The sequence below is a fragment of the Neomonachus schauinslandi genome, chromosome 14 (assembly GCF_002201575.2).
Source record: "Neomonachus schauinslandi chromosome 14, ASM220157v2, whole genome shotgun sequence".
NCBI classification, from domain to species: Eukaryota; Metazoa; Chordata; class Mammalia; order Carnivora; family Phocidae; genus Neomonachus; species Neomonachus schauinslandi.
Window position 1 is genome coordinate 64,638,819 of NC_058416.1, and position 13,556 is coordinate 64,652,374.

At 62.3% G+C, this 13,556-nt stretch overlaps 1 protein-coding gene across 1 annotated transcript in view; it reads right to left on the reverse strand.

The window, feature by feature from the left end:
* Positions 1-6,356: 6,356 nt before the first annotated feature.
* TXNRD2 (thioredoxin reductase 2) overlaps positions 6,357-13,556 on the reverse strand; it is a 45,898-nt gene continuing 38,698 nt past the window's right edge. The window contains exons 12-17 of the mRNA XM_044921308.1: positions 12,042-12,137; positions 11,668-11,760; positions 10,081-10,152; positions 9,804-9,901; positions 7,839-8,048; positions 6,357-6,676 (exon numbers count right to left, since the gene is read on the reverse strand). Coding sequence (XP_044777243.1) covers positions 7,925-8,048; positions 9,804-9,901; positions 10,081-10,152; positions 11,668-11,760; positions 12,042-12,137 — 483 coding nt within the window. The 3' untranslated portion in view covers positions 6,357-6,676; positions 7,839-7,924. The remainder of the gene's footprint in view (positions 6,677-7,838; positions 8,049-9,803; positions 9,902-10,080; positions 10,153-11,667; positions 11,761-12,041; positions 12,138-13,556) is intronic.

Genomic DNA, 13,556 nt, shown 5'->3' on the forward strand with positions numbered 1-13,556 from the left:
GAGGGCAGAACAATGAGCCATTGAAGCTGCGTGGAGGTCTCGCCTCCTATCCACCCTCTCCCACGGCAGGGACCTGGCGCTGAGGCCTCGGCGGGGAGGACGGCGGCATGCCTGTGCCCTGGCTGCACCATTGCGCCCCAAGGGGACTTCTGGGGGGTCTAGGCATCGGTCTCACTCATCAAGTGGGAGGCCCCAACAAAGCACATCTGGACGTTGCTTTGATCTCCTCACATTCTGTCCCATATCTTGACCCCGGTAGCCGAGGAGCTAATTACATCTGCTTTGGGAAATTTATGGGTATGAAAACTCTTCAGAGATGCTAAAGACCACGAGGCACCATTAGCTGTTCTCACCACACGTGGCTTGTGTGCCTCACTAATAAAGCTATAAAAAGAGAGACTGTGGGGTGCCCTCTGCTGGGGTGCTCACTCCCATATGCCTGGTGTCCAGTGCCTGGGAGCCCTGGCTGGGTTAGTGGCCAGTGGCGAAAGCAGGGAGCTGGGTCCAGCTGGCTCTTGACCCCCTGCTGTTGTGTAACGAGGTCACACCGTCTCTTGTTTATGGTCCCACTTCATTCCCAAGCATTTGGTGTTACTTGATCACCAGTTATAAGCCAAATATACCGATTTTATTAGGAAAAAAAAAACCGGTGTAATTTTGTGGAACCACAAGGCTGGATCACTGTCCTGTGAAACTCTAGAGGCCAGAAGCTCAGAGGCCTCGGCTGGGCCTGCCTTGCCGGTCCTTCCTGTTGTTGCCGCTGCCTTTGGATTTCCCGCCTGGGAAGAGGCCGGGACACGACCAGCCAGGCAGCAGAGGGCTCGGCTGTCTCCTGAGCTCCCCCGGGGTTCATCAGGGTCGGATTTTCACTCATCGGTGCCCAGCTCTCTGCCCTGTCCAAGGGGGTCAGCTCCAAACACAGCAGGCACGTGGGAGGGGGTGCCCGCTCTTGCTGCCCGCTCAGATGGCTCTGGGACGGCTGCTGGGACCGTGGCTTGGGTTTCGGGATTAGGGAAACCCAAGCACTGTAAACCACGTTGGGGCTGGGATTAGGCGGGCTCAGCTCTAAGATGCTTTGCTGGGCCCCATGGGCTGATGCAACGGCCCCTTCCCTGCCCTCGAAGGCACAGGTGCTTGGCCAGGCACCAGGACGTGCAGGGCTCCCGGAGCCCTCGGGTGGCGGAACCAGTAACCCGAGAGCCCACGAGGGGCTGCGCTGTGCAGCAAGGGCCGCCGGGTGGGGGAGGAGTGGGACAGGGGAGACAGCGTGGCGGGTCAGTCCTGCTCAGAGGGGTTCTTCAGGGGACTGCGAGAAGCAGCATCTGCAAAACAGTCCCAAAGTCCTGTCTCCTCCCTCCCAGCGCCGCCCCAGAGATCCAGAGCAAGTATGGCCTCCTGGCGGGCCCTGGCACACCTACTGTCACTCCCGTTCCCGGAACATCGTGTTGCTAGCCTGAGGTGGGTGCTGTCTGCGGCCGGCGGGAGCCCAGGGTGTCTGCTGCGCATCCTTGGCCTTTGGCGAACTTTCCCAGTCGCGGGGTCTGCAAACAGGAAGTGGTGACAGCCGTCTCTGCTGCGGGGCAGGGAGGCAGGCCCTGCTGGCTGAGGTGAGGCCCAAGGAGTGCTGGGCATGGGATCCGTCCACGGCGTGGGAGGGTGGGGGACGGGCACCGGCCCCTCCACACTCACAGATGTGACCCGGCCTGTACGCGCGAACTGTCTCTTTTTTTAAAGATTTTTTTTTTTTTTAATTTATTTGACAGAGACACAGTGAGAGAGAGAACACAAGCAGGGGGAGTGGGAGAGGGAGAAGCAGACTCCCCGCTGAGCAAGGAAGCCTGACATGGGGCTCAATCCCAGGACCCTGGGATCCTGACCTGAGCCGAAGGCAGACGCTTAATGACTGAGCCACCCAGGCGCCCACTGACGTCTCTTTCAGTCTCCCAGTTATCGGTCGCCACAGTTCTTGCCTCGGGATCTCCACAGCCTGTGGCTGGACCTGCCCCAAAGGCACCTGCGCGCCTCCCTCCTTCACCGGCTTGTCTGAGGGGGGCCCCCGGCAGCATGGCTCCCCCCAGGTCCAGCCCTTTTGGAGCTGGGACGCCCGGCCTGGGCGGTGAGCAGCACGGAGCTGGTGTGTGCACAACTTTGGGGAAGGACCCCCCTCAACACACACACACCCCCCCCCTGTGAAAAAGCCCAGCAGAGAAGCCACTCATGTGGAGCGTCAAGCACGTCCCGAGGCCTGGGTGCACAGAGCGGCCCGAGGTGGGCAGAGCCGGGGTCCCGTGCCACCCCCATCCCTGCCCTGCTCCAGGAGGGAGGCATCCAAGGCGTATCTGTTTATTCATGGATGCCCCTGCCTGGCATAGGAAGGCCTAAGGCAGCTCCCAGGACCACTCAGTACCCAGCAAGGAAGCCCAGGCCTAAGATGGTGGCCGAAGAAGGAAGAAAGGAGGGTGGGGCATAAAGGGCCCCCGCGAGGCCCGTCGTCTGGCTCTGGGCTTTCTCTACGAGGCAGCTGCTGGTACTGGCACCAAGGGAAACCTGATGAGGATGGAGGCATGGGGAGGGCCAGGGGGAGGGCACCGAGGGGAAGGGAAACGGGGAGGCAGAAGCAGACCGCCAGCCCACAGGCTCCAAGGGCCTCTTTCTCAGCCCGGGGGCCTCAGAGGACTTTTGTGCTGGTGACCCCACCAAGAGGGCTTGGGGCTGTGGCTTGGGGCTCGGCGGCAGACCCTGGAGCGGGAGCGGGAGACACCTCTGGTGCCAGTCAGCCAGCTCTCACACCGGGTGGCCTGTCGGCTGAAGGGGAGGCAAAGCACAGGGGTCAGGGCCCCGGGTGGACGGGCAGTGGGGTCCCTAGTGGTGTGAGGCGGAAGGCTGGCAGGGCTCAGGCCTGCAGGTGGCTCCACTGGAGGGACACCTGGTCCTGTGCTGGGATGACTACATCCCCTGTCCTGTCCCTGGTTCTTGTCTCTGCCCTGGCCTGAGGTGAGGGAAAAGCCACGGCCCCACGTCAGGCCGAAGATCCACAGCCTGTGAGTCTGGCGCCAGAAGCAAGCATCTTCCTCTGAGGCTGGGCGCCCCCCACCCCCCGGAGCCAGGCCCAGCTTAGGCCCAGATATTGCCAAGCATGCAAGCACCCTCACCATCTGGGTCAAGAATTGGTTCAGACAGAGAACACCCTACTGCTGCTTGCTCATCTGGGGGGTGGGGGGCGTGCTCCTGACCTGTCTCTGGCAGTGACCAGCCCACAATGTCCCCTGCGTATACCCTGACCAGCACCCAAGGGTGGGAGCAGTGGGCACTGACAAGGAAGAAGGTGAGTGGGTGGAGGCCAGGGCAGGCTTGGGCAGGCTGGGCAGGACGAGGCCATCGCCCGGGCCAGGGGCACTCAGGGACCCCAGAGTGGAGGGGGGTAAAGGAGTGGCTCCCAGAGGGACACAGAGATGGGTGGGAAAAGTCTGGGACCCGGGAGACTTGGCTGGATCTGAGTGTGCCAGCTTGGGGAGACAGGAATGGCCCCTGGCAGCCCGGCCCCCACCCTGGCCTGGACCCCGACCATCAGCCCAGCACCGAGGAGCCTCTCGTGACGGACTTGGAGGAGCTAGATGCCTACATCTGCGCTTCCCGTGAATTCTATGAGCCCACGCTGCAAGGGAGCCCCCTGACCAGAATGGGCCAGGCACCTGGAGCCTGAACAAGGTCTGGAGGGCTCAGTGACATGGCCTGGTGGCCCCTAAGTCTCTGGAGATGGCACAGCTCCCGATGAGCACACTGTCTGGTTGACTCGGGCGTCCTGTTTTACAGGTCCTGGACCGCCTGCTCTGTGGCAGCTCCCGACAGCTCTGCATGCAGCAGGGAGCCGGGGGTGAGGGTCTCAGTCCTGCCCCTGGGGCCTGCTTCAGGCTGGGGACTGGTCCAGGGCCCAGACCTGAGGCCACAGGCACTGACACCCTGAACTGCAGGCGCCACCTGACGCCAAGCTGTTTTTCATGGGGCAACTCCCCCTGTGAGGGCCCCTGGCTGGGCACAGTGGTCACTTCCCCACTAGCTACCCAGCAAAGCTAGTGGTCCCAGCAGGGCTGTGGGATATGGGGGCGGGGGCAGGCACCAGCGACCTGTGGAGGGTTTGGAGGCCTGCTGGCTGAGCATCTGGGCCGCCACCTGTGGGCTGATGCCCCCTCTTGCAGCCCCACCATCAGTCCCAGATATCCTCCTCAGGCCCAGCCTGCTCCTCGCTTGCTGAGCCCTGCTGGTCCGGGTCCAGCCCTCCATAGTAACTTCTCAACCCTTCTCTGTATACCCACCTTCCTTGGGGCCTCAGGACCTTTAGAGACAGTGCCTCACGGGGCTAGGAGAAGGAGAGGGGTGGTGGGTGGTCAGAGCGGGAGGCAAGGGATGGGATAGCATGGCCCCTGAGCAGCACCACTCCCGCCCCTCAACCAACGTCACTGTGAAATCTGGAGTCATAAGCAGAAGCGTGCAGGACATTGCCGGGGTAATTACAGGTTACATGGAACAATCTGAGGAATTACAATCGTATTTTCTTTTTTTTTTTTAAAGATTTTATTTATTCATTTGAAACCGAGAGAGAGAGAGAGAGAGCATGAGCAGGGGGAGAGGTAGAGAGAGAGGGAGAAGCAGACACCCCGCCAAGCAAGGAGCCCGATGCGGGGATCGATCCCAGGACCCTGAGATCATGACCTGAGCCGAAGGCAGACGCTTAATGACTGAGCCCCCCAGGCACCCTAAAATCATATTTTCACTGTACCATAAAAACATGCAAAGGTGGCGGGAAGGTAGCCCTGGAGCCAGGTGGAGAGCACCTGGCTGGTGTTGCTCTGGCCCCTCCCTGAGCTCCTTGGGAGGAGGGGGACAGGCAGGGCAGGGTCCGGGGAGGGGACCTTGGGCCACACAGTGAGTCTGGACCTGGGCGGTCCCTGGGACACGCAGAACAGAAACCACTGTGGCCCAACACATCCGCCCCGCTCCCCATGCTCTTACTCAGACTTGAGACCCCAGTGCGTGACGTGACTGAGTGCTGGGCAGGGGACCCTGGGCTGTCACCCCGGGGCCACACCTAGAGCAGTGGGGGCATGTGGGACATCCTGGGTGCCGAACCACATGGCCAGGCAGGCAGAGGCTGATGCAGCGTATGGCCCCAGAGGTGGCCCGGGTGATGGCCGTCGCCAGCGCTGGGCCTTCTGTGGCAGGCCTCCGCTGGGAACGCCCGCTGTTTGTGCAGCCCCATGCGGGAGTGCTCACGGACTTAGCAGGCGTGCTGGAGCACGGGCCGCCCCGAGGGAAATGGTGCACGGAGAAAACCGTTGGGGGGGTTGTGGGGTCATGGACATGGGGCTGGCACTCCGGCTGTCCGGTGGGGTGGGCAGCGAGGTGGAAAGTCCTCGCCCCAAACACTGCCTGATGTGTGCTGAGAGCTCCCACGCAGGCTGCAGCATTTCTACCATCACAACAAGCAACAGAACCACTTCAAGTTCCTTGTTTGCCCCATGGCAGGGGCCCAGGCCAGCTCCAGGGGCCCCTCCGGGCACCCCCGGCGGCTCGGCTGTTAGCTGACCTCTGCACACCTCGCCCTCTGCCTGCAAGGCAAGGGAACACCTCACCCCCAGCACAGAGGGGAGCCCTCCCTGCACCTCCCAAGGCAGGGGCGCACCGCCAACCGTGCGTTAAATGGGACACGGCTGATGTCACGCTGCGCTTGTCAAGAGGGCGCTGGCCCGGCCCTGCACCCGGCGTCTTAACTGGGCGGCCCAGAGCTCCTGCACACGCTTCGCACCGGGCAAGCGAGTGTCTGAGGCTCCCGCAGGCCCATTAGGTGCAAAGACATTCCTTTGTTGGCTGACAAGCAGGGTCCCATCCAGGGCTCCCGGGCGGGCAGACTAAGTGATGTTTTCTTAAGGAAGACACGAGATTAACCACCGCTAAAGCTCCAGCACAATGCGGGGCCCTGCCTGTCACCGTCACCGTCAGCGCCGGCCGCGGCAATGACTGACAGGGGCGCTCCCTCAGCCCGTCAAGCCTCAATGTGCAGGATTAGCCTGAGCATAGCAGACACGCCGGCTGCGAGGGCCGCAATGGAAACGTAATGAGGTGCCTGACGCTCAGGGGACAGAAAGCCTCCAACACCCCTGCCAGCTCCCGTCACTGGGCCACCCCACTGGCAGGTTGCTCTGGAACAAAGCCAGTGGCTTCCCACCCCTCCTGAGCGCCTGCCTTGCCGTGAGGCGCAGACAGACCCGGCAGAGGGTCCTGGGAGGGGTGGCTCTGCTGTGAGGGGAGGCGGAATGGAGGGTATGCGACAGGCCAGGCCACACCCCGACGTGGGCCATCCTGGGGGGCGCGCTGGGGACAGCACAGGCAGGGGCACACATCAGGAAAACACCCTCTTTATTTACGCTCCAGAAATGCCAGGGGGGTTCGGATGTGGGCAGCCCACAGGGCGGGTTTCTGCGCACACCGTCATCTTCTGGCATCAGGGGCCTGGTGGGGCTGGCCCAGGCTGGAGGGTGTGCGAGGGGCAGGGGCTGACGACCCCTGGAGCCATCCCTGCGGGGGCACGCGACCAGTCCATCCAGAGGCCACCCACGCCGACTACCTCAGGGGCTCTCCAGACGGGGGTGAGGCTTGCCTGGGCTCAGGCTCCGGCGTCCTACAAGAATGGGGGGCGGTCAGCATGGGGTAGTCCCGCCATCCCTGCATTGGCCTGGCCATGTCCCCCGTGCTCTCACACAAGGATTCTCTAGGGACAGATGAGAAACGGGCCCCAGAGAGAGCCCCGCCCTCACCAGATTGATGCGTCTCAGGGGACGCATGCTGCACTATTAACAAATATTTTGAAAGGATGAAAATTTACAGCAGGCTCTTGACAAAACAGCTGTTAGGTGTGATATTCTGATAAGAGTTTCCTCAGGATGCCCCCAGTTTGTCCATATCAAGGGCGGCCCTGGCTCGGGGGACACAGTAGAGCAGGTGCCCAGGGTGCCCCCAGGAGAAGCCCCAGGCCTGTGCCCAAATCCAGGGGACCCTCACCTGCCATTCAGCCCCTCAGGCCTGCCTGAGGGCATCTTGTGGGGTGCTCACTGCTCTGTCTATAGTCTACTTCAGCCCTCAGGACCCCAACCCCAGCAGGGGCTGACAGCCACAGGGGACCCCCCGGGCTGGGCTGCTGAAGCCTGGAGAATGCTCTCACAGGGCCAGGTGAATAGGCCCTGACGACATGCAACCTTTGGGCAGCGGTCAAGGAGGGACTCGCTAACTTCTTCCTCCTCAGAAGAGGGTTGGGATGAACAGACCTGAGGTCTCCGCCGGCCGCCTGCCCAGCCTGACTCTGCAAAGCTCTAACAGAACCAGACGTGTGGGCAGCCGCCATGCACAAGGCAGCGTGTCCACCTTCTGGGCGACAGAGAAATGAGCCGGCGCTGCTCTGCACGGGGCTAAGCTGGAGAGGGAGGCCCGCTCCTCCCACCCAGCAGCCCACTGCGCTCAGCCAGGGGATGGGTTCCACACCCAGAGTCCTCCCTCCACCCCCAGGACAGGCCACTGTGGTGTGAGCCCAGCCTCAAGACATCTCCTGCATCCGGGGAGCACCGGCAGCCAGGCCAGCGGCTGGGGGTGCCCTGTGGAGGGGAGGCCCTCACATGGCCTCCTTCCCAGCCCCGTTTCTTCAGCCCCTGCAGCCTGGGCACAGGGCTCCCATGAGGTGGCACGGCAGGTGTGCTCTCCCACGTGCCTGGAGAGAGTTGTTCACAGTGGCACCCTATCACCCCCCCACAGTTCCATCCTTAAACACAGAGCCTACCCCAGCTGTGTACCTGGCTCTGAGCCTCCGAAGAACCTGGCTGTGGGGGGCTGCAGGTGAGCCGCGTGCCCTTGGTCTGGCAGGGATGGATGCTTAGCCTCAGCAGCCCGTCACAGTGGGGTCTAGGCCCGAGCGCTTGGAGATACGCAGCTTGGCCACCTCCTCGGCGCAGGTGGGGTGGATGCCCACTGTCTGCATCAGCTGCACGTAGGAGGCCCCACACCTGCACACAGGGGGAGAGGGGGGTTCAGGCGATGAGTCAGCACAGGGTGGCATGTCCACATCATCCCATCCCCTGGAAGATGGCACGCGGGGACGGCCTTGGAAGTCACAGTCTCCTCCCTGCTCCCCAGCCCTGGGCCCTACCCTCTCTTCTCCAGCCAGCAGCCAGGAACACCGCCAACACCTCTGCTGGACCTGTCCCACATGTCTCCCAGCAAATGCCAAGCAGCGCCCCCTCAGGCCCACCTCCTACCTACCCCCGACCCCTCATCTGCTCCATCTTGGCTTCCTGCTGCTCCCAGACCACCAGGCGCAGACCCACCTTGGCCCACGGCTCCAGCTGTTCCTTCTGTGGGTCTGCTCCCTCTCCCCACCTGCCCCAGTGAGACAGAGCCCACTTCGATTACTGCAGCCTGCCCCTGCGCAGCCCCCTGCCTGGTCCTGCTCACCAGGCTCTTCTGCTCAGCACCCAGCACTTCCCACACACACGCCTCCTGCCCCTGCGGCAGCGACCACCCGCGGGGCACTGGTCACCTCCTCGGAGGCACAGTGAGTGAGGACTCCCCACAGGGCGCTGCCACCGTCCGCAGACAAGGCTGCAACAAACAGCCCTTCTTCCGTCTACGCACACACTTTAGAGTATCTGGTGCGTGAGTTCCCGACACGAACAAGTGTGTGCATTTCACACTGTGGGCAGAAGGCCCCCAGAGGGAGGGTCCAGTTCACACCCTCCTCCTGACTGTGTCGGAACATGGGTCTCCTCACTCCACTGATTTGCTCAAACCTTCAGTGTCTCCACTACGCAGATGCTGGAAACGATCACCACCAGACTGGCCAGTAGCAAAGCTTTTAACCCTCACTGACCAAGATGGTTTCTTGGTGTTTTAATTACATGAAAAATTCCAAATGAAGCACAGCATCTTTCTACTATTTATTTAAATTTTCTTTGCCTGTGAATTGCCCATTCGTGTTCTCTAAGTCTCTCTTGGCTCTGTCCTATCTTTATTATCATTACCCGCCAGGAAGCCTAGGGTGCCAGAGCCCCCATCAGTCTTCCCGGTATGGGCCCTGCCCCTCGGGCTCCCGCCCTGTCCTCTGACTTCCTACCTCTACCAACCTCTGCGGCTGGATCTTGGCCTCGGCCCCAAGCCCCAAGTATATGGTGGGGTGGCCCGTGCAGCCCTTCTCTGCTCCCTCGGCCCCACTTCACCTTCCACCCTCCTGCCTCTGACGGCCCCACACCCCACTGCCCCAGACAACCCACCCCCACCCAGAGCCTCCATCCACAAAGGCTCCAGGCATGCCTGGGGACCCGGGATCCCCCAAAGCACTGCCTATGCCCAAGCCCCAGCTCTGGAAAGCACACGCCGGTCCTGGGGCAGCTCTCGCAGACCCTGCTCATGACTGCCTGGGCGCTGGGCCATGTGAAGGAGGGCCCCAGCCCTGCTCATTCTAAGAAGAGAAGACCCAAACTGTGACCCACCCCCGGCGGCCAGGGACATGGACCTCTCCCCTTGCTCCCCAGGTGGCCAGGCCACAGCCGACACGGCATGACCGGCCTAAGAGCGTTTGGCTGGAGAAGAAAGTTGCCTCTCACGTGACGGAGCTGCCGGGTCTGAGGAGGTGCTCTGCTGAGCACACGGAGGACACTCCATAAGAACCGCAGCACAGCAGCAGACCCCCCAGCGCAGGGCCACCAACCGTCAGAGCCACGCGAGCCCGAACAGCGCGCACACCGACATTCCTCCGCACTTACTTGATCCCCAGAGCAAATCCTTGAGTCACTTCGCCTGCGTTGGGGCCGAGGAAGTGCAGGCCCAGTATGAGCTGTGGGGGCTTCCGCAGGCACACCATCTGAAAGCCACATCGTCAACGGCCAGCCCGGCTGGAGACGGGGCCCCGGGGCTGCACGGGCGGCCCTGCCCCAGGGGGCCCGCGTGGTTGCAGGGAGCTTCCCCACCCCTGGGCGCCGGCTCACTCCCTGCCTCTCACCTCCCGGAATGGCCTGGCCCTGGGCCCTCGAGGACACTTACCTTTATGTAACACTGGGATGCATCCCGTTGAGCCACTGTGAACTCCAGTGGTTTATAATACGCATGATAAACCTAAGTGACAAGATACCGATTCCCGCAGTCAGTAGCCTCATGGGCTGCATGGATGGGGCGGGGACCCAGAGCTGCCCACGTGGCCTACAGGTTGTGGTCTGCGGTAAGGACATGGCTGAACTCTCCCTCCCACACAAAGCCAGCCTGGGGCTGGAGCCACACCGTCTGCAGGACAGAACCGCCCCCCCCAGGGCCCCGATGGACCACAGCAACAGAGTGGGCACCAGATTGGCTAAGTGCAGCCAGACGTAGGTCTTGTCACGGAGCCCGAGGCTCAGCCCCCAGGAGTCCACACCAGGTGGACGCTGGGGGGTGGACGGGGTGACTGCGGGCAGCGGAAGGGGGCGCCCGGCCCACCCAGTGGCTATCTGGCCTCCCCAGGGTACCCTGGTGCTGGCTGGGCCCTCATTTGAGCAAGGAGGGGGAGGCAGGCATGGGGAGGCCCCCAGCCCACACCGGAGCTGTCGGCCAAAGGCTTTCAGCACCCGAGAAGGGCTCGACAGCGTGTTCGGGGCTGTGGCCGAGTAAAAAATGAGCGGGGCCCTCACATGTGCTGCACAGCCATTATTAATTAATGGAACTTCAGCGAATATTGTTCTAACTAAGACAGAATTGAAAAGAAAACAAACAAAGGGTATGTGGCCATTCAACATCGTGAAACATAAAACATTATAGAATGCCATGAACATATGTCCCCACGTACTTGTGATGAATCAAACAAAAATAGCAAATAAAGTGCTGGGGGGAAGGCTGGCCTGTCAGGCCTGGCCCGTTGATGGAGGGGACCGGGGCACTGGGGCAAGGGGCAGGCCCTGGAGCCCAGTGACTCATTCTCAAAGGGCACGAGGCCCGCGGTGGTGGCCACATGGGGTCTGGTTTCTCCCGGTCCGTGTGCAAGCTGCTACAGTAGCAAGATGAAGCCATGCTGGAGGCTTCCAGCTCCCCCATCCTGCCGGGCCACAAGGGGTACCCTCGGGGGCCACCCCAGGGCCACGGCAGGCCGGCTGAGCAGACTCAAGAAGCAGGCTTCCTCTGGGGTGAGTACCTAAGTCTGGGCTGTTGGGGGCCTGTGAGAGCCGGACGACTCACGGATTGGGAACAGAGGCAGGGGTGGCAGGGAGGTGGGGGTACCTGAGGGCAGGGCTGGGCTGTGGCAGGGCTGGGGGTGGGGTGCGGGGAGCGGAAGCTGATGGCAGGAGAAGGTTGGAGGGCAGGAGAAGCCTTTCCAGGTGCAGGGAGATGCGTGGCCCTGTAAGGGGCCACACCACAAAGGTGGGCCCTGGTTTCCGGGGCTGTCCTCCAGCACTCCCGTCCCACGTGTCCCTTCATGCCGTATCTCAGCCATCCCTCTGGGCCCCCTGCCCCACCCTGCCAAACTGCAGGCCCTGGGAAGCAGAAACGCCAGCACTCCCACTCGCCCGCCAGGCCTCTGTCGGGGAGGGGCTGTCGTCAGGGCGTGAGCGCCACACAGGCATCCCGTCCTGGCACCCCTCTGTCCTCGGGGCCCTGACGTACCTCCACATGCTCTTCTCCGTGGCGAGCCACGGCCTCCTCCTCCGACAGCCCCACACAGCCATACTCCAGCGGGGTGAAGACTGTGGTGGGGACCTGGAAAGCAGGTCCCAGGTGAGGTACCCCCCTGGGGACCCAAAGCCGAAGATCCCCACTCTGGGGCCCAGAGAGCAACAAGCTCAGGCCAGGTCCCCGGACGTGCTGGCTGGCAGCCTGCGAGAGGGGGTGGGCGTGCCCTCACTTGCTCCAGGGCCACACCCACAAAGCTAACCCTCCCACACGGGGGCATGTGCATGCACACCCCCGGGCACCCCCCCCCCCCCCCCGCAGCTGTCTCCAGGCTGGACGCAGCGTGCTGGAGGGCAGAGGATACTCACGTTGTCGTAGTCCATCACGTCTGAGGACTGACCGCACAGCCGCCGGGCCAGGAGCTTTCCTGCCATTACAGCCGTGGGTGTCAGCTCGGGCCGCCCCTGATGCACGGAAGGAGCCCAGGCTTACTTCGGCACATCTGGGGGAGTCTGTGCAGGACCCCTGCCACCACCCATGCCTTCCCAGCGAGGCTTCTCCCTTTCCGAAGCCCCCAAAGGCTATCTGTCTCTGGGCGCCAGGGCCCTGGGCAGGTTTACTTGTTCTACTTCTTCCCCCTGCCCTGCTCAGGGGAGACAGTTGAGGTTACGGCCCCCTTCCCTGGAAGAGCAAGTGAGCTGCCAGTGAGCCCAGCCACGCCACCAACCCTCGCTTGTGGCTTCCCTCTGAACCCCTTCCTCATGTTGGTGACCTTGGAGAGCTGCCCTCATGACAGAGCTCCAAGGAGATCCCGCTCCTATTCAATCGTCCGCATTAACCAGGATGCAGGCTAAAGTGGACCCTGGAAGCATTTCATGTGCTCCTGACACGCAGCTTGGCTTGCACGTCACAGTCCATTACAAATCGCACTCCGAATGCCGTGCTGCTGGAGGCCCCTCGGTCCCAGGGTGTGTCCCGCTCCGGGAGCGGGGGGTGGCACAGCCCCCAGTGTTCCTACACGCGTCGGCCTGGGACCGGCTGCCAATCACGTCTGCAGCAGCAGGAAATGCAGATGTTGTTTGACATTCCAGAAATGAATAGAGATCCGCAGAGATAAACTCGTGAAAGCAGCCCATGCATTCCACCGGGCCTGACTAACTGCGGAAATGTCCATGCGCACAGCACACAATACGGCACTAGACAATGGCCGCCCCGCCCGCCCGCTGGACTCTTCCGCACCTCACGCCGGACCACTGGGTGTTAACTCTTTGGACTGCCCAGAATGACCTTTCCAACTGAGCGGATTTAATAATTCAATAGACATCGCCTTTGTGTGTACTATTTCTGGCAACACAGTCTGAAATACTACGGTTTCTGCCACATTGGCATGAGCCCTGCGGCCGACGGCTCTCCGTCTCGCTCGGCTCCTGGGCCGCGCAGAAAGTCCAGTCTAATACGAGCGGCACTCTCTCCCGGGACCACGAGCGCTGTCTCGGGGCGCAGCGCCCAGGATGAACACCGAAGGTGCCGCCACAGAGTGCCACGTCCCCACCGCCAGAGATCACACAAGCAGCAACACTGCCCGGTCTAGCAGGCATGTGAAGCCACTCACTTCCATCCACACCAGCAGGTCAACTAGATGGGTCAGAGAGGACTCAGTGGGAGGAGGGGCCGGAGCTCTGACCAACGCCCCAGCAAGCTGTCCCTGCGGTCTTGCCTCCAGTTGGTGGTCTGCTCCCCATGCACCATTTCATGAGCCTGGGTTCACGGGCAGCCTGAGGGACTCAAGTGGCGGCCCCTCGGCTCACATATCAGCACTGACCACGGCTAGTGGGTGACCCCTCTGGTACCATGGGCACAGCAGAGGCCATGTTGTCCTAGCA